The 27,494-nt window shown below is 42.3% G+C and overlaps 1 protein-coding gene across 3 annotated transcripts; it reads left to right on the top strand.

The window, feature by feature from the left end:
- Nucleotides 1–27,494, top strand: MPP1 (MAGUK p55 scaffold protein 1). Of its 3 annotated transcripts, none has more exons than XM_023725640.1 (12): nt 1–19; nt 7,158–7,295; nt 7,542–7,620; nt 8,746–8,831; nt 12,013–12,081; nt 16,542–16,738; nt 18,103–18,209; nt 23,761–23,841; nt 24,045–24,125; nt 25,284–25,486; nt 25,645–25,719; nt 26,895–27,494. In XM_023725640.1, the coding sequence occupies exons 1-12, from the start codon at nt 17–19 to the stop codon at nt 27,069–27,071; spliced, it is 1,296 nt and encodes a 431-aa protein (XP_023581408.1). In that variant the 5' UTR covers nt 1–16; the 3' UTR covers nt 27,072–27,494. The 3 variants fall into 3 exon arrangements, with proteins under 3 accessions (XP_023581408.1, XP_004390929.1, XP_023581407.1); XM_004390872.2 differs by lacking the exon at nt 1–19 and adding an exon at nt 932–1,318; XM_023725639.1 differs by lacking the exon at nt 1–19 and adding an exon at nt 3,395–3,960.

Below are 27,494 nucleotides of genomic sequence, written 5' to 3'. Positions count from 1 at the left end.
AAGAAAGCAGACAACCATGGTCTGTATCCTCTGGTGCTTACAGTCTACGATGATCTTCAACTTGACTGGGGGCAGAGGTCCTTCAGGCTGCTTTTTTCCGACTCCCTGGACCCCACAGCATCCCATCTATGCATCCCTTGCAGCACCAACCATGCTAGTGAGCTGCTGAGAGGAAAAGACCAGGACTTAACTATCTTGGGATCCCCTTCACTTAATGCAGTCTCTGACAGCGGGGTGGGACTCCAGGGGTGCGATTGCGTTAATAAGTTAGTGTGTGTGTCTGTGTGTGTATGTGTACAGACATACACTCACAGATATCACATGTAAGTGTATGCTTGCATATCCTTGTTTCTATGATATATCTTACTTATCTAGTGCTGCTCTAACAGAAATACCGCAAATGGGTGGCTTTAACAAAGAGAAGTTTATTTCCTCACAGTTAAAGTAGGCTAAAAGTCCAAATTCAGGGTGTCAGCTCCAGGGGAAGGCTTTCTCTCTCTGTCGGGTTTCTCATTGATGTTCCCTCGGACTAGGAGCTTCTCCACGCAGGGACCCTGGGTCCAAAGGACATGCTCTGCTTTCTTGGTGGTATGAGGTCCCCCCATTCTGCTCTCTTCCCTTTCCTTTTATCTCTTGTAAGATAAAAGGTGGTGCAGGCCACACCCTAGAGGAACTCCCGTCACATTGGATCAGGGCTGTGACCTTAGTAAGGGTGTTATACAATCCCACCCTAATCCACTTTAACGTAAAATTACAATCACAGAATGGAGGATGACCACACAATTCTGGGAATCATGGCCCAGCCAAATGGATACACACATTTTTTGCGGGACATAATTCAAACCATGACATATCTGTAGTGAGGAGAGATGGGGGCTAGTTGAAAGAGTTTGCTCTAAGGGGAGGGGGCAGGGAAGCTTCACTGAAGAGAGACACCGGGGAGGGCTTAGTAGGCAGGGTGGAATGTGTTTCAGGACGACAGGGTGCATGGGGACAAGTTTGTGGTGGAGAAGTTGCACTTTGCTTTTGGAAACCTTCCTGTTGTGAATGGATTCTTCAGTTGCCACGTTGGGAGTTTCAGTTTTTCTTAGTTATCATTTGCAACTTCTGGGTGAGTATGATAGTGACTCTTAGTCATCGTGAAGGGTATGTCTCGATGGATAAGCACATTTGAAAAGACCAGCGTTTGGGATAGCAACTCTTGAACTTTTGTGGCTGGAATTTGTTCTGCCTCTGGCTAGCTTTGCTGAGTCCTTAATTTAAAGGCTGACATGTTAAAAGCAATCTTGGTAATAAAGCTGAATACGAAGAATATGAGGTAAGAGTGCCAGTTTATCTTCCTGTTCAAGGTACACTGGGAACCCATGATAATATTATATGGAGATTTCTGCCCTCTTTCAAAGGTCGTTTTGTATTCTGTGGACTAAGACTTTCTAATCTTTCATTCCTTAGAACGTTATGTAGGGTGGCCACCAAGTCTGGAAATACAGGTGAATCAGTGCAATTACCATTTATATGTTCTGGTAAATATAGTTGCTGATAAACCCACAGAATTTCTGAGTTTGCATTTCAGCTTTTTCAGCAACACAATTACTAAGAGTAAGAGATTCTTCAGGCAGGGTCAAGGAAAGTCCTGAATTTTATTTCGTGCTTGAGGCCAGAAATTTATTTGAGCTCATCGTTCTTTTACAGCAATCATCCAATCAGTGGTCTTCCTTCTGTACATTCAGTCAACAAACCATGCACGTGGTAAAAACATACAACGGTTCAGAATGTCTCTCAGAGTTTCAACCACACGGTCCCAGGTCACCGAAGGCAATAATTTAAAGAACTGTTCGGTCACTCTTACTGCCCCATCCCAGAATATGATTTGGAGTCTCATTGCCTTAAAACCAATCCTGTATACTGCATGTTTCTCAAAGGCCAGTTATCTGTACCCATTCTCTGGTACCAGGCTCTCTTGTAGTTACGGTTTTTGGGTTGCAAACAAACACTACATGCCAGCCATTTTGTTAGTCATTGTATGTAATAAGCTCAAATCCATAGACTAGGAGGGCAGTAATAGTATGATATGAAAAGTTGGAGATGAGTCACATTGGTATGTGTGTAGTTCTGTGCACTTTTATCCCATGCATACATTCATGTAATCACCACTGCAGTCATGACACAGAACCATTCCGTTACCGCAGAAGACCTCCCTGGTGCTGCCCCTTTCTCGTGACACTCACCCCCTCACCCTACCATCCCTGACGCAGGCAGCCACAAATCTGTTTTCCATCTCTATAATTTTGTCATTTTAAGAATGCTACAAAAAAGGAATGATACAGTATATAATCTCGAGATTGGCTTTTTTCACTCAGCGTGATTCTCTAGAGATTCATCCAGGTTGTTGTGTATATCAATAATTTTTTCCTTTTTATTGCTGAGTAGGATTCCACGGTACCACAGTTTGTTCAGCCATTTACCTGGTGAAGGGCATTTGGGCCGTTTCCAGTTTTGGGTTATGATGAATAAAGTTGCTATGAACATTTACGTATAGGTTTTCGAATGAACGTAAGTTTCCATTTCTCTAGGTAAATACCCAGTTGCTGGTTGTATGATGGTTGCTTGTCTAGTTTTTTTAAGAAACTGCCAAATGGTTTTCCAGAGTGGGCTGGACCACTTTACATTCTCACCAGCAATGTATGAGAGACCTAGTTTCTCTGCATACTTGCCAGCATTTAGTATTACCACTATTTTTTATTTTTGCAGTTCTAATAGGTGTGTAGTGATGTCTCATCATGGTTTTAATTTGCATTTCCCCGATGTTTAATGATGTCAAACATCTTTTTATGTGCTTATTTGCCTTCTGTATACCTTCTTTGGTGAAATGTGCGTTCATATCTTTTGCCCATTTTCTAATTGGAGTGTTTTGTGTTTTTTTTCAGTGCTGAGTTTTGAGAATTCTTTATATATTTTAGGTGCTAGTCCTTTGTTGGATATGTGGTTTGCAAAATTTTTCCCAGTGTGTAGCTTGTCTTTTCGTCCTTTTAACTGGGCTTTTACAGAGCAAAAGTTTTTAATTTTTCTGGAGTCTGATTTATTGTTTTTTTTTCTTTTTCTTTTATGGATGATTCTTTTGGTGTCAGGCCCTAGATCCTGAAGAATTTCTACTCTTCTCCTAAAAGTTGTATAGTTTTATATCTTACATTGACGACCGTGATCCACTTTGAGTTCACTGAATTGCTTTTGCACCTTTGTCAAAAATCAGTTGGGCTTATTTGTTCCATTGATCTATGTGTCTATGCCAAACAATCTTGATTGCCTTTTGCTATATAACAAGTCTTGAAACTGGATAGACTGATTCTTCCCACTTTATTTTTCTTTTTCAAAACTGTTTTAGCAATTCTAGGGCCTGTGCCTTTCCATCGTGATTTTTAAAAAGTCAGGTTGTCCAGAGGCACATTTAGTGTAACCTACATGGACCAGGTGCGTTAAGCCTTGTGTGTAATCAAAATAACACCCAGGTGCAGTGGGACTTGGCAGCTGACACTCAGTCTCCATACAAGTGATTGTTTGGGCGACCTGGAGAGCATGACCCCATCTGCAAGGCAGCCATTCCTCAGCCCTGGCCTTCCATAGCCACGTTAGGACACAGGCTCAGCTGTGCCAGATCTACTGTGATTTTAAGGACAAGTTGGAATCTCCTGATTTTACAAAACAAACAAACAAACACATGGTCCAGACGAAAAAGATGCATGGGCTATCAGTTTACACCTTCTGCTTTGTTGTTACCCTTGAAACTTTAAATACTATATTTATTTCTCCATGTATTGTCCCATGCACTATAGATACAAGGCAGGAAGAAGGGCCAGGTCAGTGGCATCTGTCCCAGGACTTCCCAGTAGACATCTGTGTCTCACTGGCCAGGGCTGTGGCACATGGCCATGCCAAGCTGCAAAGAATATGAGGGATCTGCAAGTAAGTGAGAAGGGGGATAAGGCTTTTGGGAAGGCAGCCAAAAGTGTCCGCCACCTCTAATAATATAAAAACCATTGACTGATTTTCACTTTTTTAGAACTCACCTATAGACACAGAGGAAGAATTTGCCAAGGAGCGAACTGCTTTCTCAGCTGTGGCCACTGTGCCCTTTCTAGGCTTGAGCTTTCTCAGCTCTGCCTGTCTTCCAGAAAGTTATAGAAATCTCTCATCCTCTGATGACTCGCTGATGTTTTCTTTTTTTGTGCATTTCTGTCTCCCCCTCCTTTGCTCTCATTTAAACGGGGGAGATGAGAGACACAGAGGTACTTAGTCAGCCAACTTGAACTGGAATCACTGTCACTTAGGAAAATTCCGTCTTGCCAGCATAGAAAGCACTGGACTTTGCAGAGCATTTATGAATCATAGGCAGTTTCTGTAGAATTTTAATGTATCCTGGTACTCCCTACAGATGCTGTGCAGGATCTGAATAACAGCAGCCAGCATGTAAAGTACATTCTGTTATTATCCCCATTTTAGAGTTGAGGAGACATAATTTGAAAGGTATAAATGCATATACAGAGAGAAAAATTTCTTCTCACCCCATCCACTAGCCCCTTAATTCCCCTCCCTAGAAGCAACCACTGTTTTTTTCGGTTTCCTATGTCTCCTTCCAGAGCTAGTTTATGCCTTTACAAACAAATACGAATGTATCCACTTTTTTACTGTGTATGCTAATGATAGCATATTCTTCCTTACTTTGTTTCCTTTTTTCACTTAACGATGTATCTTCAAGATTATTTAACATCAGAACATAAAGAGCTTCCCCATCCTTTTAAGGATTGCGTGGTGACTGCCTGCCCAGAATGTCCTCACGCTGATGCGGTATTAACTGTATTATTGAATTATCTGCTGTGGAGTATCTTGCACTTATGTGAAGTTCTGTGCTCCCAGGTATCAGAAGTCAGTTTTATAAACACAGCCCTGTCTTACACAATTTGGTTATAATAGCACTGCCCTGTGACTCGGAGTCATGTGAGTTTTTTGACAGTGTAGTTGCAGTGTAAGGCACTTTTTATTTCTCAGTACTTCCCTCATTTGAGAACTCACCATCTTATCAGAGTTCTGACTGACCTCTTAGAAAGGATGCAGTACATTCAAATGAAAATTTTATTGTATCCAAAAGCCTCAACCCCAGACCTCCTTGTCTCTGATCTTCCAGTCCTTTTCCTTCAGGCCCCTGAATAGGCCATTGGGCACTGCTCACGAATGTGTGTGTCTATACATATACATATATGTGTGTGTGTGTGTGTATGCGTGTGCATGTATATATGCGTGTGTGAGTGTATGTATGTGTGTTGTTGTTAGGTGCTGTTAAGTAAGTTCTGATTCATAGCGACCCTGTGTACAACAGAACAAAACACTGCTCAGTCTTGCACCATCCTCACAATCGTTGCTATGTTTGAGCCCATACTTGCAGCCACTTGTCAGTGCATCTTGTTGAGAGTCTTCCTCTTTTTGCTGTCCAGATCAAGTTTATTGAAACACTAGAAGCTAATCAAAAGTTTACAGCAACCAGGCAAGTGCTTAATCAAGGGGAAAAAAACCCTAATCTCTGCCAAACCTCCAGCTGACCATTAAGCTAATAGAATGGACTTCAGTGGCCACATGCGACAAAGAATACAGATTTTACAAAATTGGTTCAGAAAAGTCACCATACACAGAAACAAAAAGGCCTACAACAAAGCAGAGACTCAACATGTACACCAATGTACACGCGGCACTCTTCACAACAGCCAAAAAGGTGGACCCAACCTAAATGCCCATCCACAGATGAATGAATAAACAAAACGTGGTGCATACGCACAGTGGAATACTACTCAGCCAGGAGGAGAAACGAAGCCTTGATACATGCTACAACACGGTTGGAGCTGAAGACATGCTGAGTGAAATAATCACAAAAGGACAAATATTGTATGACATCACTTACATAAAAAGACAAGAAAAAACAAATGTATAGAGAACAAAGTATATTAGTGGTTACCAGTGGCAGAAGGCAGGCGGAAATTGGGGGTGGGGTGGGTAATGGTGATAGAAACATCATATTGATTAAGGGTAGGGTTGCACAGCTGATTATTTTAATTGCTGTCAGTAAGTTGTACACCTGTAAAAAGTTGAATTGGCAAAAGTTGTGTGATAGATATAGTTACGATGACAAAAAAAAAAAAAAAAAGAGTAGCAGCTGAGGCTGCTTATGTACAACCAGAAACCTCATGGTACTTGGTTTGTAGGTTTAGGGACATAGTTTCATGGGACATCCCAGTTAATTGGCCTAATAACATGTTTAATGCTTCTGTTCTACCTCCTAGTTCATTGTGTAGTGCCTGGGGTCTTAAAAGCTTGCTAGCAGCCATCCAAGGCACAACAATTGGTCTCTATTCATCTGGAGCAACAGAGGAAGAAGGAGCATCAGGAATAGGAGGAGGATATGGAATGTGTGGCTAACTGCCTCCAGGAACAACTGCCTCCTTTGCCATGAGACCAGAAGAACTAGATAGTGCCCGGCTACCATTACTGAACATTTTGAACAAAGATTCCATAGCAGAATCCTGATCAAAAGGGGGAAAATGCAGAACAGAATTTGAAATTCTTATGGATTCTAGACTTTCTGGAGCCATGGAGGGTAGATGAACCCCTGAAACTATGGCTCTGAGACAATCTTTTACACCAGAAATAACCCGCAGTCATCTTAAACCAAATAGTTTAGCTTAAGTAGCAAAAAATGTCTGCCTTGGACATTCTGCTCTTTTAAGAACTAAATGGGATCAAATTGACAACAACTCGAAAGAATAGATAGGAAACTTAGGGGGCAGTGAGTTTATGTTAATGAGGGAGGAACAACTCAGAGAAGGAGGGTGAGAATGGTTGCACAACTCAGAGAATGCAATCAGTGTCACCAAATTGTACATGAAGAAACTGGTGAATTGGTGTATGTTTTGCTGTGTATTCGCAACAAGAACAAAATAAAATTTTAAAAGATAGTAAATGAAAAAAGAAAGAAAGACCATTGGATGCCAAACTTTTGAAATACCCGTTGGTTTGTTTACAGAGCTTTATGGATTTTAGCATTGCAGATGAGGGACCAAGTGGGAGCCTTTCCTTTGTATTTCATCCATTGCTCTGTTGTTTTGACTTGACAGGCTGTGTCACGCCAGTTGAATGCTGTGACTGAGGACATGTACACCAACGGGTCTGCTGCCCCAGGGAGCCCTGCCAAAGGGCAGGAAGTGCGGAAAGTGCGACTCATACAGTTTGAGAAGGTCACAGAGGAGCCCATGGTAAATCTGTTGTCATATTGTCACAGGCCACCAGAGAAAACAGAGAAGGCTGCTCACGGAGCGAGGCAGGCAGTCAGCTCTTTGTGTCTCTTCATCCCCATCTCAAGCCTCTTCTTTTTAAACCAGGCCTCATGCCTATGCTAATTGAGGACTGTCCCAGGTATAGGTGGAAAATATTTTTCCTGAGAAATCACCTTAAGTTGTTTGAAAGATAATAAGCTTGCTGTACCATTGCCTTTATTACAGGGAATCACTCTGAAGCTGAATGAAAAACAGTCCTGTACGGTGGCCAGAATCCTTCATGGAGGCATGATTCATAGACAAGGTACTCTGCAGGGGGTCCTAGGCTGTGCTTTATTCAGAGATTAATCATTTACTCCCTGTTCAGTGGTGTGCGATATGAAGCTTATATTCTTCAAAACTGGCAGCATTTTTGTATGTGTGCCAAGGGATTTTAACAGCTAGCTCCCGAGAAGAATTGCATCGTAAGATCCCAGTATGAACTGTTCAGTGCTACTCTCTTTCTCTCTGAGCATTCTCATACACCTGCTTATACTGAGAGTTGCCCAGTTAGTTAACATTTGACCAATGACTACATGCCACCCGTTGCGTTAGACTTTGACTATATAGCAGTGAATAAAAGAGACCACCTCTGCCTTCCTTAAGCTAACAGTTTAACAGAGAAAATAGACACTAAACAAATAATCATATGTAATTACTGTATTTCCTTAATGTTACGTTGCCATCAATTTTCAAATGCATCATTTAGTAAGTGGGGGGTGGTGAGAGAGCAAACTAATAAAATACAGCATGTTTTTAGGAGTTGACAATAGCCGATATTTGCCCCCCTGATTTATACCTTGCTCTGAGCCCTGCCTAGAACTTTTCCAGTGTTGTGGTCACGGCCGCTCAAAAAGAGGTAGTTTTCCTACCCCGCTACCTCCTACCCCTTTGTGTTTAGTTAAGACATTCTTTGTAGCCAGGGTAGCACAGATATTGGTAACCACTCTTCACATGGGATCTAAACATTTGATTGACTTTACTATTTGGTAGAATGTGTGTTATCTAAACGACAAAGAAAACTTGAACTTCCTGGTGAATGATAAATACCTTGCTTTGTTGTTCTTTTTAGTATGTGTAGGTGTGTCTAGTCTCCTAGAGTCTGCGGAGACTTTGAGGATGAGGTGCTTATTGTCTGTTGTTGGAGTACAGAGGTCAAGAACAATGAGATGGTCTTCAACCGTCAAGTGCTTGCCCTGATACATTACTTGAGGGACTCCAAAGGATATTCCCAACTCTCATGGTTGAATGTTTGCAATCTGGAGTATTTCTCACAATCTACTTAATACAGCGCTCTGGATTGTTTCTTTTCTATGGTATCTCAAGTTATATTGACAGCACTTGTTTGATCTTTTATTCTTTTGTGGATTGATTTTTCATTTCGTGGCAGGCTCACTTCACGTGGGGGATGAGATCCTAGAAATCAATGGTACAAATGTGACTAATCACTCAGTTGATCAGCTACAGAAGGCAATGGTAGGTATTTTCTATGTTGGATAAAGATCTTCTCGTCTTCATGAAGCGTTGGTCCATATTGGTGTCAATGTACCTTATTTTTCTATGAAAGTATTTGTACCTTATTTAGGGGGTTTTATCACTGCTAATCTTTGTTCTGTGACAGAGATGATAATTCTCTTCTCTCATTTAGTAAACTTCTAAAACAGGGCAAATAACTCAGAGCATCAATCTGGTGTAATGGAAAGAACATCAGACGGGGCGTTAGAAGACCCCAGTCTTTTGTAACGGCGCTGAATCTGAGCTCCACTTTATTCTGTTGTTATTGTTGTTAGGTGCCATCAAGTTGGTTCCGAGCCATAGCAACCCTATGTACAATAGAACGAAATGCTGCCTGGTCCTACGCCATCCTCACAATCATTGTTATGGTTGAGCCCGTTGTTGCAGCCACTGTGTCAACCTGTCTCATTGAGGGTCTTCCTCTTTTTCCCTGACCCTCTACTTACCAAGCATGATGTCCTTCTCCAGGGACTGATCCCTCCTGACAACATGTCCAGAGTATGTGACAGATAGTCTTGGCATCCTTGCTTCTAAGGAGCATTCTGGCTGTACTTCTTCCAAGACAGATTTGTTCCTTCTTCTTGCAGTCCATGGTATATGCAATATTCTTCATCAACATCATAATTCAAAGGCATCAATTCTTCTTTGGTCTTATTCATTGTCCAGCTGTTGCATGCATATGAGATGATTAGAAACACCACGGCTTGGGTCAGATTCACCTTAGTCTTCGAGGTGACACTTTGCTTTTCAACACTTTCAAGAGGTCTTTTGCAGCTGATTTGCCCAGTGCAGTGCGTCTTTTGATTTCTTGACCGCTGCTTCCATGGGTGTTGATTGTGGATCCAAGTTAAATGAAATCCTTGACAACTTCAATCTTTTCTCCGTTTATCATGATGTTACTTTTTGGCCCAGTTGTGAGGAGTTTGGTTTTCTTTATGTTGAAGTGTAATCCATACTGAAGGCTGTGGTCTTTGATCTTCATTAGTAAGTGCTTCAAATCCTCTTCACTTTCAGCAGACAAGGTTGTGCCATCTGCACACCCCAGGTTGTTAATGAGTCTCCCCCCAATCTTGATGCTGCGTTCTTCATCATATAGTCCAGCTTCTTGGATTATTTGCTGAGCATACAGAATGAATAAGTATGGTGAAAGGATACAACCCTGACGCATATCTTTCCTGATTTTAAACCATGCAGTATTCTCTTTTCTTTTCAAATGACTGCCTCTTGGTCTAAGTACAGGTTCCACATGAGCACAATTAAGTGTTCTGGGATTCCCGCTCTTCACAATGTTATCCATAATTTGTTATGATCCACACAGTTGACTGCCTTTGCATCAATAAAACACAGGTGAACATCTTTCTGGTATCCTCTACTTTCAACCAAGATCATTGAGACTTCAGTAATGATATCCCTTGTTCTACCTCCTATTCAGAATCTGGCTTGTATTTCTGGCAGTTCCCTGTTGATATACTGCTGCAACCATTTTTTAATTATCTTCAGCAGAATTTTACTTGTGTGTGATATTAATGATATTGTTCACTAATTTCCACATTTGGTTGAATCAGCTGTCTTTGGAGTGGGCACAAATATGAAATTCTTTCAGTGGGTTGGCCAAGTAGCTGTCTTCCCAATTTCTTGGCATAGACTAGTGAGCACTCCCAGTGCTGCATCTGTTTGTTGCAACATCTCAGTTGGTATTCCGTCAATTCCTGGAGCCTTGTTTTTCGCCAGTGCCTTCAGTGCAGCTTGGACTTCTTCCTTCAGTACCATCGGTTCCTGATCATGTGCTACCTCTGGAAAATGTTGAATATCGACCAGTTCTTTTTGGTACAGGGACTCTGTGTATTCTTTCCATCTTCTTTTGTTGCTTCCTGTGGCATTAGAAACTGCAAAATAGCAATATTCTAATTCTAGCATCTCTTCCTCATTTATTAGTTAGACTACTTCTACAAAGAAACTTTCCCCTAATTTACCGTCTGGTTACCCAGTGGTACAGTTCATGTAGGAAACGCAGGAGAAGTGCTTCATTCTTTCTCTTTATTTACCAGTTTCAAAGTAAGGAATTGGTTCCCTCACATCCTCCAGCTAGCTTGTATGTAAATATGCAAATACATATATAAATACTACCTAGCCATCTATTTCTATATAATTACACCATCATACTATCTATATGGGATCAAACTGACAACAGCAACTCGAAAGATTATATAGGTACCTTAGGGGGCAGTGAGTTTATGTTAATGGGGGAGGAACAACTCAGAAAAGGAGGGTGAGAATGTTGCACAACTCAAAGAATATAATCATTGTCACTGAATTGTCTACATGCAGAAACTGTTGAATTGGTGTATGTTTTGCTGTGTATATTCTCAACAACAAAAATACAATCATCATAAAAATAGAAAAACACATAAAAATACAAGAAAGTGGAGGAGGGACCAGTCCCTGGAGAAGGACATCATGCTTGGTAAAGTAGAGGGTCAGTGAAAAGAGAGGAAGACCCTCAAAGAGATGGACTGACACAATGGCTGCAACAATGGGCTCAAACATAGCAACCTTTGTGAGGATGGCCCAGGACCGGGCAGTGTTTGGTTCTGTGGTGCAGAGGGTCGCTGTGAGTCAGAACCGACTCAGAGGGCACCGAACAACAACACTGCCACCATGAGTTGGAATCGACTCAATGTTACAGAGTAATGGATGTGGTCTAATTCCATTTTTGTTTAAAAAACAAAAAATTACATATATGTGTATGCACGGGTACGTGTGTGTGTGTGTGTGTAAATATGTACATATTTGCAAATGCTGTTCTTGTCGTGGAGAAAGATGTGGATGTATTCATGCCAGACTTCATTTTAGATCCTTCTGGGTACTTTTTGGGGCTGAGTGTGGGAAGGAGGGAAGATAATTAGCTTTTTCTTGCTTTTACTTTGTATGTGTTTATGTTGTTACGCTGGTTTGTGGAGGCACATGTCACTTTCCGAGTGAAGGGGGGCGGTCCTACAGAATTTCAAAATGTAAAGGTGGCTGTTTTGAAAAAAATCTGGGGCTTTTAGAAGGCAGAAAATGACCTTACGAAATCCAGAGTCATCCAAGTTAGTGTTCTAACAATTTTGTCCCCTCTCCCGTTTTTTTTTTTTTTAAATAGAAAGAAACCAAAGGAATGATCTCATTAAAAGTAATTCCTAACCAGCAAAACCGGCTTCCTGCACTACAGGTAGGTGGCGCTGTGGCTTCGTGCCAGTTGTGATGATGGCTGGATTCAGGACCAGTGTTATATTGTGGTTCTTTGAGATTTGATTGAAAGAGATGTGAGTCTAACTTTAAGTTCTAAATATTCACAATAGAAGAACTTTAACAGCATGAGTCAGGGTCCCATTATTCCTTGCCTGGTGCTCTCTGTACTCCCAAACAAATATCAGATGTGAGAAAGTGGGACAATATGTGTATAGCATTGGTTTCTGGCTTCCACATTTTAGTCCTTATTTATTCCCCCTAGACATTTCTTAAATGGAAAATGAAAGGGGAAAACAACAGCTCATTCCACTTTCTTTGAGGTGTGTGACACCACAGATGGGCAAAGCGAAGGAAGAGACCATTCACAGAAGGAAAAATATAAATGGTCATTGGCCATATGAACAAATATTCCATCTTACCAGTCGTCAAAGAAGTGCAAATTAAAATGTGTCGGAGATACCAGTTTTTACCGAGCAAATTGGCAAAAATTTTTAACAACAATATTAAGAAAGTCCAGTGATGAATCTTGCCAAAATAAAGAAAGAAAGAAAAGAGAGAGACTTTTGAACACTTACTCAAAATTCATTGAGGGTCTACCCTGTACAGATCAGTGTGCTGGAAGACGGAGGTTACACAAGAGAAACGGGCAGCTCAGAAATAGACCAGACAGAACCTTGGCAGATCAATGTGGAAGGAGAAGGGGTTTTGAAAACATAACTCTGAAGTTTCAATCCCAGGTTACTTGTAGTGTGATGGTACAATTTTCTTTTTAAGTAAGCTTTTTTCATTAATGTTTTTGTATGAGACTGTGTACAACGAAGTGCTCAACTCATAAGTATAAAATTAGATGGGTTTTTTGCAAAGTGAACATACCCATGTAACTGAAGAACACCTGGAAGAAATTCTTGTGTCTCATTTCTTTCACTCAGTATTATTTTTGTGAGATTTATCCATGTTGCATGTAGCAACGGATGATTCTCATTCATTCATTGTGTGAACACACCACAATTTATTCATCCATTCTGTTGATAGTGGACTTTCGGGTTTCCAGCTGTTTTGCTCTTACAAGTAATGCTCCTGTGAGCCTTCTGTGTATGTCTTCTGGTGCACGTATTATGCATTTCTGCCGGGTATATACCTGGAAAGGTCCCTAGGTGGCACAAATGGTTTGCACTTGACTGCTAACCTAAAGATTGTGGTTCAAACCCACCCAGCGGCACCACAGAAGAAAAGGCCTGCTAAGCTGCTTCTGCTAAGATTACAGCCAAGAAAACCCTATGGAGCAGTTTTACTCTGTAACCCATGGGGTCTCTATGAGTCGTAATTGAACAAACAACAACGTACACCTGGAATTGGAATTGCTGGGTCGTAGGGTGTGATTCTGCCAGACAGTTTTCCAAAGTTGTTCTGTGCCATCGAGTGGATTTTGAATCATACAACTCTGCAGGACAGACTAGAACTGCTTCATAGGGTTTCCTAGGCTGTAATCTTTACGGGGGCAGATTGCCAGGTCTTTTCTTCCGTGGAGCTGCTGGTGGGTTTGAAGCCAAGCACTTAACCACTGCACTGCCAGGATTCCTGGTAGGTGTGTAGTGGTTTTTAATCGCGTGATCTAATTTGCATTTCTCCGATGACTTATGAGGGTAAGCTTTTTATATATGCAGTTTCCATTTGGATATCCTCTTCTGTAAAGTACCTGTTCAAGGTCTTTTTTATAACTGATGTATTTGTCAAAGTTCTTTACACATTCTGGATAAGCATCCTTTGTCATAGGTTGTCTTACTCTGTGGCTTGCCTTTTTATTTTCTTAATAATGAATAGAAACTGTTCATTTTAATGAAATCCTGTCTACCACCTTTTTCCTTTTGTGATTAGCACTTTTTATGTCTTGTTTTAAAAAATTTCACTTACCACAAGTTCCAGAAGATACTCTGTGTTTCGGTTTTTTCTGTTTTATTTCCTCACATTTGGCTCTACATCCCATCTGCAGTGGGTCGTTGTGTATGGAGGAAGGTAAGGGGTCAAGCATCCAGTGTTTCCACGCGGATATCAGTTAACTCAGCATCAGTTATTGAAACAACTCCCCTGTTGTCCTGCTGTATCACCTTTGTCAGAAATCACGTATTGTGTTTCATTGGACTGTTTAGCCCCACGTTAAACCTGTAGATCAATATGAGGAGAACTGACATCCTCACAGGATTACAGTAGAAGTGGTGATAGCAGACATCCTTGGCTAGTTCTCAGTCTTAAAGGGAAAGCTTTTAATATTTTACCTTGAAGTATGGTGTTGGCTATAGGTTTTTGGTAGATATTCTTCACCAGATGAAAGGAGCTCCCTTGTATTCTACATTTGCTAAGAATTTTAATCAGGAATGGGTTTTGGATTTTATGAAATGCTTGCTCTGCATCTATTAAGAAGATCATATGATTTTTGCATTCTTCTGTTGATGTGGTGAAATCATTGATCTTTAGATATTACATCTTCTTGCATTGCTAGACTAGATGCCATTTGGCTGTGATTTATTATCCTTTTTATAAATTGCATTTGATTTACTGATGTTTTTGTTTAGGATTTTTATATCTCTGTTGCTGAGTTGGGAAGCACCATCCCTTCTTTGATAATCTGTAAGTGTTTATGGAAGATTAGCCTTATTCAAATACGGAATAATGTTTGGAAACATTTACCAGGGAAGCCACCAGGGCGTGGTGTGTATGTGTCTGTGTGTTTTTTGAGGGCGGGTTTTCAATAAATAATGGATACATATTTTCAATTTCTTGTTGTGCCAGTTTGGTAAGTTGCATTTTTCAAGGAATTTGTCAAATGTATTGGTGCGAAATTATTTATAGTATCCTCTTATGGTCTGTTTTAATATCTCTAGGATCTCTCCTGGTCTCCGCTAGTAAATTGTATTTTCTCTATTTTCCTAATCAGCCCTGCTAAAACAAACCAACGAAAAACCCGTTGCCATCCAGTCAATTCCAACTACAGCGACCCTATAGGACCCTAGTAGGGTTTCCAACGAGTGGCTGGTGGATTCGAACTGCTGACCTTTTGGTTAGCAGGCAGGCTCTTAGCCACTGCACCGTCAGGGCTCCTCAGCCTTCCTAAGGGCTTCCTAATTTCATGAACCTTTGCAAAGAACCAGTTTTGACTTAATCCTCAACTCTAAATTTATTTTCTGTTTCACTTATTTCTCCCTTTGGGTTGGAATCTTGGGTTGTTGGGAATTGCCTTCTGAGCACTGCCTAAAGCACCCTAACGCTGAATTGTAGTGTTGTCAGAGAACAAACGGTATGGTTCCGATCCTTTGAAGTTTGTTGGATTTGGTAAATGTTGCATGTGTGGTTGAAAGAAAAAAGTGTATCCTGCAAGTGTGCAGTACTTAGCCATTAGGTTTTGTTTTTTTTTTTTTTTTTTTTCCTGGTTCTTTCTTTTTCTTTTTTTTTTTTTATTGTGCTTTAAGTGAAAGTTTACAAGTCAAGTTAATCTCCCATACCAAACTTTATCCATACATTGTTATGTGACCCGAACTGCTCTCCCTGTACTGCGACAGCACACTCCTCCTTTCCACCCCAGATAGGTTAAGTTTTTGATCGTGGTGTTCTACTTGTCCATATTCTTTGAGGCTTTTTAAATTATTTATGGTGAGTATTGATTGATAATCCTTTAAGTCAGTAAGGTCATAGGTATATGGGAATGTAAAAATACAATATACTTAAAGTTTTACGTTGACCTCAAGTGTGATTTCCGGTCATTGTTGGTAAACTTTCAAGCTCCTAGCCGTCGTAGTGTCACATTCTATGAGCAGATTGACTGATCAGATATCCATAACTTAACCAGTTCCCCATTCTTGGAAGATGAGGTTGTTTTCAATATTTCAGTCTTAAAAACTGTAACATACTTAACAATATATCTCTTTTGACAACTGTTTTTACTTATGTCAGATAAATGCCTTGAAGTAGAATGCGGGGCCAGGGGAAATTAGTGTTTGGAGATGTTTGGTGTATTCATGTTGCCAAACTGCCCTCTAGGAAGGCTCTCTCAGGTTTAACATGCTAGCGGCCTGTAGCAGCTCATGAAATGCAGCACAATTAGGGGTGGCCTGCTCTTGGATGATGATTCCACCCACATCTCCCATAGTCTTCCTCTGAGACTTGGTGGGCATGAAGAACCGCTTAGGCCCTGACCCATCATCATCCTCATCTGGACTCATTTCTTGATTGCATTCAGGTGGAGCCCATGGCTGATGGGGGACCCCAGTGCTTTTGAGCTTTTGCTTGCCAAGACCAAGTTGGTGCCTGCTGAGAGTATTTCAAGTTTGCAACTAATTCTGGAGAATGAGACTCTGAGAAAATTAGAGGAAATGATTTGTCTTTTGATCCTGACCCTATTTATTTGCAGCAGGACCATCTGCAGTTCACCTTGGCCTTCTTTTTCAGATGTTTATGAGAGCGCAATTTGACTATGATCCCAAAAAGGACAATCTGATCCCTTGCAAGGAGGCAGGACTGAAGTTCGTGACTGGAGACATCGTCCAGATCATCAACAAGGATGATAGCAACTGGTGGCAAGGGCGGGTAGAAGGCTCCTCCAAGGAGTCAGCGGGATTGATCCCTTCCCCTGAGCTGCAAGAATGGTGAGCCGCTTTTATATGGGCGGGATCTGCAAGTGGAGGGAGCACGTGCCTGCCACAAATAATCGCTTACCTTCAAAATTGTGTGATCTTGTGGGTGGCTTCTGTTTCTCTACCTGGCTTCCCTGACATAATGGGCATAAGTGGGTCAGCGGTGAGTTCCAGATAAAGGAGCTTGTATAGCATTTCCTTAGCATCTGGTCCTTAGTATCCTGAGGTCAGAGAAACAGAGAGAGGGTAGGTGGAGAGAGGATCTGATGGAGGAGCTGAGAGACACACAGAGACACACACAGAGAGAGACACAGAGAGAAATAGACAGACAGAGATGGACAGACGACAGTCTGAGAAGGGTACCTGAGAGAGAGAATCACAGAGAGGGGTGTGAGACAGAAATACACAGACAGACAGACAGACACACACACAGGAAACAGAGGGAGAGAGAGAAAGAGGAGGCCTTGGAGACCCAGCATCTGGAGAACCCACGATATTGGGGCTGTGAGCACCCAGCTGCTTGGAGGCCACTGAGGGGCCATCCAAGGAGGCTAGAGCAGGGACCAGTAGGTTTTTCAACACGGAGGGCCCCAGGAACTCGAGCCACTTAGTGGTGGGTGGGCAGAAGCCAGCCTGGGGCAGGTTCAAGAGATAGGGGAGTACAGACAGCCCTTTTGAGGTTTTTCTCTAAAGGGAGGGGAGAAAGGATGTATTAGCAAAGCAGTGTCAAGAAGTGGTGTTTTGGTTTTGTGTTTTTTAAAACGGGAGAGATTAGTTTGTATGTCTGTGTGCTAAGAAGCTGATGCAGTAGACAAGGAAAAGCATTCCTGTGCACAGACTAAAATCAGCAGAGGGAAGAGGCCGTGGGCAGAGTCCAGGAGAGCTTCTGCTTGTCCTTTTCCAGTGTAGCTGTATGGACAGTTGCTTACGTTACTAACATAGACTATCCGCCATGCCCCACCATAAATCCCATTGTTGGTGTAGACTCTCTGGGGTGGACCAAGGCCCCAGGTAAACAAAAACTCTTACCAGGCAGGATATTCTGAGGGCTTCGAGGTCACTTCCCAGGAACAAGGGCCAAACCCTTCTTTGGGTCAGGTTAATCCTTTACTGCACAGCTCTCATCGTCATCTACTGGGCATGCTGCAAAGAGAAGCTAATGGCGGACCCTTTTCTGTTTTCATAGCAGTCAGTAGCAGAGAAAACCTCATTTGACTTAGTGTTTGGAGACCCTGTGGGAGACTGAATGTGGTTTCACAGGTGATCAATCCTAGATGTTTAGTGTACAAAGGAAAGTTGAGGCGGGGGCGGGGGTGGGGGTCCCAGAGCCGCAGTCACTGAGGATCCTCTGACTACTGTCGTCTTTTTCCTACTAGGCGAGTGGCGAGTGTGGCTCAGTCAGCTCCAAGTGAAGCCCCAAGTTGCAGTCCCTTTGGGAAGAAGAAGAAGTACAAAGACAAGTATCTGGCAAAGCACAGCTCAAGTACGCTTTCTGGGTGTCTTGAGTCTCCAGGCTCCCGGCAGCATGCATTAGTGTATTTGCCAATCTCTTTAATCGCAGCCAAGGGGTGATACTACCCTTGGGTACAGTATTCAGTGGGACTTTTAATCTACTGAAAGCCTTTACTTTCTAGTGTATGTCATTTTAGAGGAAAAGCTGTATATTACAGTAGTAGTTGAGAATTTGGGAAACTGCAAAAGTCTCAGAAAGCATTGTTCATGAATGTCAAGGATCTGCTATGTCTATGGTTTGTACTTAGTGGAGTATTTTGGGTCTTCTGTCAGTGTGATTCCCTGTGTTTGGGCATCTTCTCTTTCCTTCACATTGTCTGTTTTCATAATTGTCTTTCTTTAATTAAGTCCATCTTTAACAAGAAAGAAAGTTTCACACACTCGCTGTAGTCAGTGGAAGGAACAATGCCAGTAGATGTGAAGAAAAGCTAGTGATCTTCCCGTACCTGCGCATCCTCCTTGCCCCTCAGATAACCTGTGCTCAGGCCAGGAGCAGCTTGTCAGCACCATCAGCACGACCCAGCTGCCAGGTTCGAGCAACCCCAGAGAATAGTGTGTTTTCCTGAGAGCTCGTTTTGGATTTGTTTTTTACCTACAGTGGTTGGAAGTGCAATATATTAAAATTATAAATCGGTTCAAACAGATTTCGGATTAAAACATGAATACCAATCTACCATTCAGCTACCACTTATTAAATGCCTCCATTCTGTTGGAGCAAATCGCATAACAAGGAAGTAGACGTGGCTGGAGTGTCGACGGCAGGAGAGGAGACGTGGGCGAGAACTCAGGCCAGATCATTGGGGGCCTCAGTGCCATCCCTAGTGTTTTATTTTCATTTATTATATTTTTTTAGGTTTTTAAAAAGTCCTTATTTTGAATAATTTTAAATTTATAGAAAAGTTACCACCTGTTAACCTCTTGCCCCATTTGCTTTCTCTCTCTCTATGGAGAGATTATAGACAGGTAGACAGACAGATGTGGCTAGGTAGACTTCCTAAACATGGAAAGACAAGGTGTAGACTTATAGCAGCAAAGCTTTTTGTTCAAAATAAGCATTCATTGGCACTCTGAACAAAATATATTTACATATTTTAATACATTAAAAAGTTTGTTCCTTATGCTTCTGTTTTAAAGAGGAAATCCCCTAAAAGATAGCTTCTTTTCAGTAATTCTATATATTAGCCGTTTTCAACCTGCATTGCAAGAGCTCCACAAATTCATACATACACCAAGCATCTTGCAAAGTTATTTTTTAAATGTAGATATTATTGTAATAAATGGAAAAATCTGTATATTTAAAAGCATTTCTGTGTTCACAGTAGCTTTTGGTCAAGACACTAAAAGTGTAATTACCATCATGTGAAAACCCACGATATTTTGTTGTTAAAAAGGGGTTTCACACTTAAAAAATACATGTATTTATGAACAACCTGCCATAAAATAAAATGCCACTTGTTGTCAGGTGCTGCCGCGTGGATTCTGACTCTTAGCAACGCTGTGTACAACAGAGTGAAATGCTGCCCGGTCCTGCGCCATCCTCACAATCGTTGCTGTGCTTGAGCCCATTCTCGCAGCCACTGTGTCAGTCCATCTTGTTGTGGGTCTTCCTCTTTTTCACTGACTCTCTACTTTCCCCAAGCGTGATGTCCTCCTCCAGGGACTGGTCCCTGCTGATAACATGTCCAAAGTATGTGAGACGTAGTCTTGCCATCCTTGCTTCTAAGGAGCATTATGGCTATACTTCTTCCAAGACAGATTCGTTCGTTCTTCTGGCAGTCCGTAGTATATTCAGTATTCTTCACCAACACTGTAATTCAAAGGCATCCATTCTTCTTCAGTCTTCCTTATTCATTGTCCAGCTTTCGCATGCATATGAGGCAATTGAAAACATCATGGCTTGGGTCATGCGCACCTTAAGTCTTCAAGGTGACACCTTTGCTTTTCAACATTTTAAAGAGGTCTTTTGCAACAGATTTGCCCAATGCAATGTGCCGTTTGATTTCTGGACTGCTGCTTCCATGGGTGTTGATTGTGGATCCAAGTAAAATGGAATCCTTGACAACTTCAGTCTTTTCTGCATTTATCGTGGTGTTGCTTATTGGCCCATTTGTGAGGATTTTTGTTTTCCTTATGTTGACGTGTAATCCATACTGAAGGCTGTAGTCTTTGATCTTCATCAGTAAGTGTTTCAAGTCCTCTTCACTTTCAGTAAGCAAGGTTGTGTCGTCTGCATATCACAGGTTGTTAATGAGTCTTCCTCCAATCCTGATGCCCCTTTCTTCTTCGTGGAGTCCAGATTCTTGGATTATCTGCTCAGCATACAGATTAAGTATGGTGAAAGGATACAACCCTGATGCACACCTTTCCTGACTTTAAACCACGCAGTATCCCCTTGTTGTGTTCAAATGACTGCCTCTTGATCTATGTACAAGTTCCTCCTGAGCAGAATTAAGTGTTCTGGAATTCCTATTCTTCGCAGTGTTATCCATAATTTGTTATGATCCACACAGTCGAATGCCTTTGCATAGTCAATCAAACACAGGTAAACATCTTTCTGGTATTCTCTGCTTTCAGCCATGATCCATCTGACATCAGCAACGATATCCCTCATTCCATGTCCTCTTCTGAATTCGGCTTGAACTTCTGCAGTTCCATGTCAATGTACTATCACAGCCGCTTTTGAATGATCTTCAGCAAAATTTTACTTGTGTGTGATATTAATGATATTATTGTTTGATAATTTCCACATTCAGTTGGATCACCTTTCTTGGGAATAGGCATAAATATGGATCTCTTCCAGTCAGTTGGCCAGGTAGTTGTCTTGGCATAGACGAGTGAGCACTTCCAGCACTGCATCCGTTTGTTGAAAAATCTCAGTTGGTATTCTGTCAACTCCTGGAGCCTTGTTTTTCACCAATGCCTTCAGTGCAGCTTGGAACTCTTCCTTCAGTACTATCAGTTCCAAAATGCCACTTAGGCAGTGAATTGGATTACAAATACATTCCATGGCAAAGAGAAAGATGTTTTTATTTTGTTTTAATAATAAAAGACTATAAAAATGAGACTCGGTTTATAGAAATTTATCTTTCCAAGAAGAATCAGCTTGAATTCATGTACACCTCAAGCAAGGTTTATTGTACATAGTACAAAATGAAGTTAGATGGTATTATTGCACTGATTTTTTTCCCTAATCTATCCTTAGTGTTTTTCATTTTAAAATATAGTCTCTGAAGAGTTTTCAACAGTAGATGGATTTGGTCAGGTTTTCATTTGCATCACTCCGGTAGCGGTGAGCAAAGAACAAGATCAGTTGGATGTTTGTGGGTTTGCTTCTTGTCCCTCTCCTCTTCTAGACTGGGAGCTGCCTGAAGGCAGAGTTTTGCAAGAGGCAGAAGTCATGTGTGGAGGGAACAAGCCACTTAACCTCTGTGAAATGTAGATTATAATGCCTATCCCTTAGTCTTATAAGCATTAAATAGAAAAAAATATGTATTAAACACCTAGCATCTTGTCTGACATACAGTGCTATTCAGCAAGTACATATTCTCTCCCCCTTCCCACCCTTCCCCTGTGTTCTCTAATTTTCCTCCAATTTTTAATTTTGAAAAACATTCAAGCCTTCCTATTCTTTTTTTGGCCAGACTGTAGGATGATCCCCTTTTTCCTGAACCCCACACTTACCAGGAAGGGCTGCCAAGCTGGAGGCACTGATACAGACGTGAGGTCAGAAAGATGAAATATGAGTCCACGAGAACTAAACCAACACATCAGGGGTAACGGGGGGCGGGAGGGAAATCCATGAGGATGACCAAGAAGAAGTAAACAGTAAAACTGAAAGTGATGTCACAAACATCAAGAGAGTTGGAGTTTGGGTTCAGGATGGCTGACGAAGTCACAGAGTTCCCTTGTTTCTTTGCAAAATTCCGCTGAAATGAAGGAAGACCCCCAAATCAGGGATAGTATGGGCTGGGTGTGAGCCATGAAGCAGCTTGCAGGGCAGTTCAAATATTGTAACACAGCTGTGCCAGTTCCAGGTCTCAAAAAAGCAGGCTGTGGCTGCTGCCCCCCTGGATAAAACTAAGAATTGCTCTCTTACTGTAGTGGGGGGTTTGCAGTGAGGAGAAGCAGGGTGATATCGAGGGCAGTTTGTAGTGCTTTAACCAGCACAGAGCCTTCGTACCTAGAAGACAAGCTTCCTTCTGAAGGGAAACTCTCGATGACCAAATCCACAGCCTGGGGTCATCATCTGCATGTGCTAGGAAGTCAGCTCCAGTTGCTGGCCTATCTAGCCTAGTTTATAAACATAAACAGACAACAAAAGTCATCATGCATTTGAGAAGAGCTCCATTTGAGGAACTGATGCCAGAGGAAACAGTTAATATGGGAAGCAGACAAAGACTTTTTAAACAGTTCTATTTGGCGTATTTCTTTCATGCTAAATTCCGTTTTCCATTCCTGAAATCAGAATGTGTCTTACAGCTGATAGGTGCATTTACTGTGATAGTGTTTTTAACCCTAAACAACTGCAACTAAGTGTGTTAAAATTAATAGTGTCTTAGAGTCAAGACGGAGCCCTGGCGGGGCAGTGGTTAAAAGCCTGGCTGCTAACCAACAGGTCGGCGGTTCGAACGTACCAGCCACTCCATGGGAGAAAGATGTGGCAGTCTGCTTGCCTAAAGATCTACAGCCTCAGAAACCCTATGGGGCAGTTCTGCTCTGTCCTGTTGGGTCGCTATGAGTTGGAATCAACTCAGCGGCAACGGATTTGGTTTTTGGATTTTTTAAAGAAAAGACAGTATTATGCTCAGAAAGATTAGGGAGCATTTTGCATCCATAAGACAAGAACAGGCTCCCACGGAAATGTAGCAGTCAGAGATCAAGAAAGCATTCTTGGAATTTAAAATTTGATTACTGAAATAAAAAAACAGTGGATGGCCTGTGGAAATCAAACTGCTTTTCCACTTTTGCCTAATACTAGGATGAACCTCTTATTTGAAAATTCTAGGTAATGTATACTACACATTGCCATGTTTATGATATGCTGTTGATGAACCATAGTTTCTGAGCATTTTTAGCTATTAGCCCTGGCCAGGTTGACAATTACACCTTCTGCATGGCGAAATATACCGTGCATAGCATTAGTTGCTCAGCTAGGCAAAAGGTGTCCCTGGAGATTTATATTTGAAGGTTCGATGGAATCAGAGTTCTAGGGGTTTGGGTTTTCTACTGGTTCTAAAGGTAAACAGTGGGATATACTTGGAGGTCAACAATGCCTTCTCTAGAGCTTCCACTGCCAGCAGCTCCTGGGTTTTGAGTTCAGGGCATGGTGTTCAGTGAATCCCTCCGTCATAATAGTTTCTGCCTTTTCGATGAGAAGAAGGAATTGAAGGTCTAGCTGACAGATGAAACGGGCCTGGAAGGAGCTAGGTATATCTCATAGAGACAGAGAAAGGGGTCTCAGTCATACTAGCTGTGCATCCTCTCAGAACGAGAAATGAACATTGCTTTGCTTTTCTCTCTAGTTTTTGACCAGTTGGATGTTGTTTCCTATGAAGAAGTTGTTCGACTCCCCGCATTCAAGAGGAAGACCCTGGTGCTGATAGGTATTTCTTGTCAGCCCGACATTGCTGGTTAAAGAGCACATTTCTGCCCATGTTTCTCTGCCTGCGTTATATGTTCCCCCACACATGTAAAGAAAAACAAAGCTTGAAGCTACTTGGCAGCCCCATTCCCACTCCCACCTTTGTTTTTGGAGAATCACAGCAGCCTGGTTGCTCTCACTCCCTTTTCTTCTCGCCCTTCACAGGAGCCAGTGGGGTGGGTCGCAGCCACATTAAAAATGCCCTGCTCAGCCAGAATCCCGAGAAGTTTGTGTACCCTGCCCCGTGTAAGTAGCTCCTGGGGCCCTGCTCTGTGCACATCTGATCACATTTAGCACCCGCTCAGTCTGAGATACCACAGTGGTCTTTTTTTATTACTTTAAATGTTTGATTATTAAAAAACAGAAGTTGGAAAGATGAAAAAGGGAAGCATTTTTTACCCATCATCTCTCCAACTAACAAAATAACTAGTGTTGTTTTTTTCATCCTATTTCAAAACTATTAAGCAAGTAATACATTATTAAAACATTTCTCCATGTTCCGATACTGTCTGCCTAATTAATTTTTGAGAATTATTTTGTAGTGCATTGAATGGATGTACTATAAGTTACTTAGCTCTCCCTCTAATTTTCATGAAACATATAAACCAAAGCAGTATTTAGGAAAGATGGAAACAATCTCAGGAGCAGTCGTAGATACAGAGAAGGATAGGGCCAGTGATCAGGTGGGAAATGAGATAATGCCTCCATTCCCAGAAGTGAATTTGTGGAGCAGAGTTGTATATATTCCCAGAGAGATACTGCTAATTCAAGCAGAAAACTGAATTCTAAAACCTGATAAGATTCATATTTTTTGATTCTTTGCTTCTCTGTTTTGCTACTGTACTCATGGGCCACTGAGAGCAGGAGCAGAAAGCAGATGGCCCTGGGTTGAGGAGTGAGTGGGGGAAGTAGAAATGACCAATACAGGATCCTCATACAAGAAGCTTGAATACGAAGGGAGTGAGAGGAGTGCTAGGGTCAAAGGAAGGTTGTTGTTTTATAACATGGCAAGAGACTCGTGTGTGGTTATAGACTGAGGGGAAGGAGCCCACTGAGAGAGACAAGTTGATGATACAGAAGACAAAGGAGATGTTGAATGGAAGATGGAAAGAGGAAGGACAAGTTGGGAGTATTGTTTCTCTCAAGCTACAATATCTGGAGCTTAGTTTACTTACAGGACAACTATATGAGTAATAGAAAATGCTGTGGCTTTTAAGAGCATTTTAAGACAGATTTCCTGGGATGCATCACCTCTGATCATTAGATCTTTAGCATCCCATGGGATAAACCCTCTAATAAACTGCATCAGAGGCAGCCAAGTTTTCAATACAGACACCATGGTCCAAGCGTTTGAGGGACGGTAAGGACCCAGGTTCATCAGGGCATTTGGGTTCTTGTACACAGATACGACACGGCCACCCAAGAAGGGTGAGGAAGATGGGAAGGACTACCACTTCATCTCGACTGAGGAGATGACAAAGAATATCTCTGCCAATGAGTTTTTGGAGTTTGGCAGCTACCAGGGCAATATGTTTGGTACCAAATTTGAAACAGTGCATCAGATTCATAAGCAGGACAAGATCGCCATTCTTGACATTGAGCCCCAGGTTAGTAGGCATGAAAAGGTAGGAGTGGATGGGCTTGGCCACGCAAGTGGTGGGAAAGAGAAGAGGTGGGAAAGGGAGGGCTGAGAAGCAAAACTTGTGGGAATCTTCTGGGAGCTCTGAGTTGCTTAAGATACTTTGCTTCCTTCCTCTTTTTCCAGACCCTGAAGATTGTGCGGACGGCAGAACTTTCCCCTTTCATTGTGTTCATCGCACCTACTGACCAGGGCACTCAGGTGGGAAGGAGAGTAGGTGGGGGCTGGGGCTTAGCTCTAATGTGTGATTACATCTCCCATGAGTCTCCTGGCTACTGCCGGGCTCCTTTCTCCAAGGCCATGAAGCCAAAGGGTGGCATGTACATTCTATTCATTCAGCAGTGCCCATGCTAGGTGATGGGGACAGAATCAGTTCAACACATTGTTCTGGGGGTGCTCAGAGGTGGACAGTGAAGCAGATCCTGACAGTTTGGTATGATGAGGGCTTGGGTGGGACCAGCAGGGGAAGGAAGGAGAGAAAGGGGTCCAGGTTTGCAGTGAGTCATTCCAAACAAGTGAAAAGGAATGCATTGCAAGTCTTCTTCCCTTTGGCCCCCACTACCCAGTTCTTAACCTGCTCCACACCCAGCCCTACCCACTAGGTAACCACTGCTAGGTGTGTTCAGTATCCTCCAAGTGTTCTTTATTCATTTACTATACAAATACAGATCATCCCCTTTTCCACACCTTGTGTTTTCGTTTAACGTCTCAGTATGTAGAGCACTTCCTGTTCATAAAAGGCCAATATAACATTATAGATGGAGCCCTGGTGGTGCAGTGGTCAAGAGCTCGGCTGCTAACCAAAAGGCCGGCAGTTCGAATCCCCCAGCCACTCCTTGGAAACCCTGTGGGGCAGTTGTATTCTGTCCTATGGGTCACTATGAGTCGGGATTGACTGCATGGCAGCGGGTTCATTGGTTTGATATGTCATAATGTATTTATTTCAGTTGTTTCAAAACTTCCTATCATAAACAATACTGCAGTTGGAATCTGGAGAATATATTTCCACATGTAGGATGACTGGGTCCAAGAGTGTACGCATGTATAATTTTGATGGGTATAACCAAATCAACCTCCATAGCAGTCGTATTGATTGACAGCTCGTCCAACTTCAGACATGAGGGATGGCTGTGGCTTCAGTTCTTGCAGTGGGCTTTCTCAAGCCCTAAACCAGGCCTTTTTTCCCCACGCTGCTTCAGTGCCCAGAAAGGGTCCATTAATACGGACTCCCCACCCCCACCAGTTTGGTGGTTTCCTTTGCCCCAGCTCTCACCTTCAGAAGGCTTGGGTTGCTGCACCAGGAAATTCAGCCCCTCCTGTTACCAGGGCGGCTGGGAAGCCCTATTTCATCATGGTGCTTTCTCTCTCCTCTGCAGACAGAAGCCCTACAGCAGCTGCAGAAGGACTCCGAGGCCATCCGCAGCCAGTACGCTCACTACTTTGACCTCTCGCTGGTCCATAATGGTGTTGATGAGACCCTCAAGAAACTGCAAGAAGCCTTTGACCAGGCATGCAGCTCTCCACAGTGGGTGCCTGTCTCCTGGGTGTACTAAGCTTGCAGAATGCAGTGAACCACTGTGTGCCCCTCATCTGCGCATTTGGAACTCCATTTCTCTTGCTCTTAAGACAAACAGGGTCACTCCAGCTAGCTTTGTGTGTCAGCTTCCAGCTCTCTGCAGTTACCCTAATTAGGCCAATAGGATTCAGTCGTCTTGTTCAGGCTCCCACAGATGGGTCCCCATTGGTCGGGATTTCAAAAGGATCTCTTGGGGGTCAGAAGTACTCCCCAAATGCAATCCCTCATCAGATTGTGCACACAGTGGGGCTAGCAGTGAGCCCTATCCTTCTAAAGCCTGTGCTCCTTCACCTTCACCGGGAACAGCAACCTTCTAAAATGCCAAAATGCAACCTGTGCAATAGGATGTCTGCTATAGGAAAACCTTCAAAAGCAATAAAAATGTGCTGTTAAAATGCCA

The sequence above is a fragment of the Trichechus manatus genome, unplaced genomic scaffold (assembly GCF_000243295.1).
Source record: "Trichechus manatus latirostris isolate Lorelei unplaced genomic scaffold, TriManLat1.0 scaffold00340, whole genome shotgun sequence".
NCBI lineage: Eukaryota > Metazoa > Chordata > Mammalia > Sirenia > Trichechidae > Trichechus > Trichechus manatus.
This window is presented reverse-complemented; position numbering and strand designations above follow the sequence as displayed.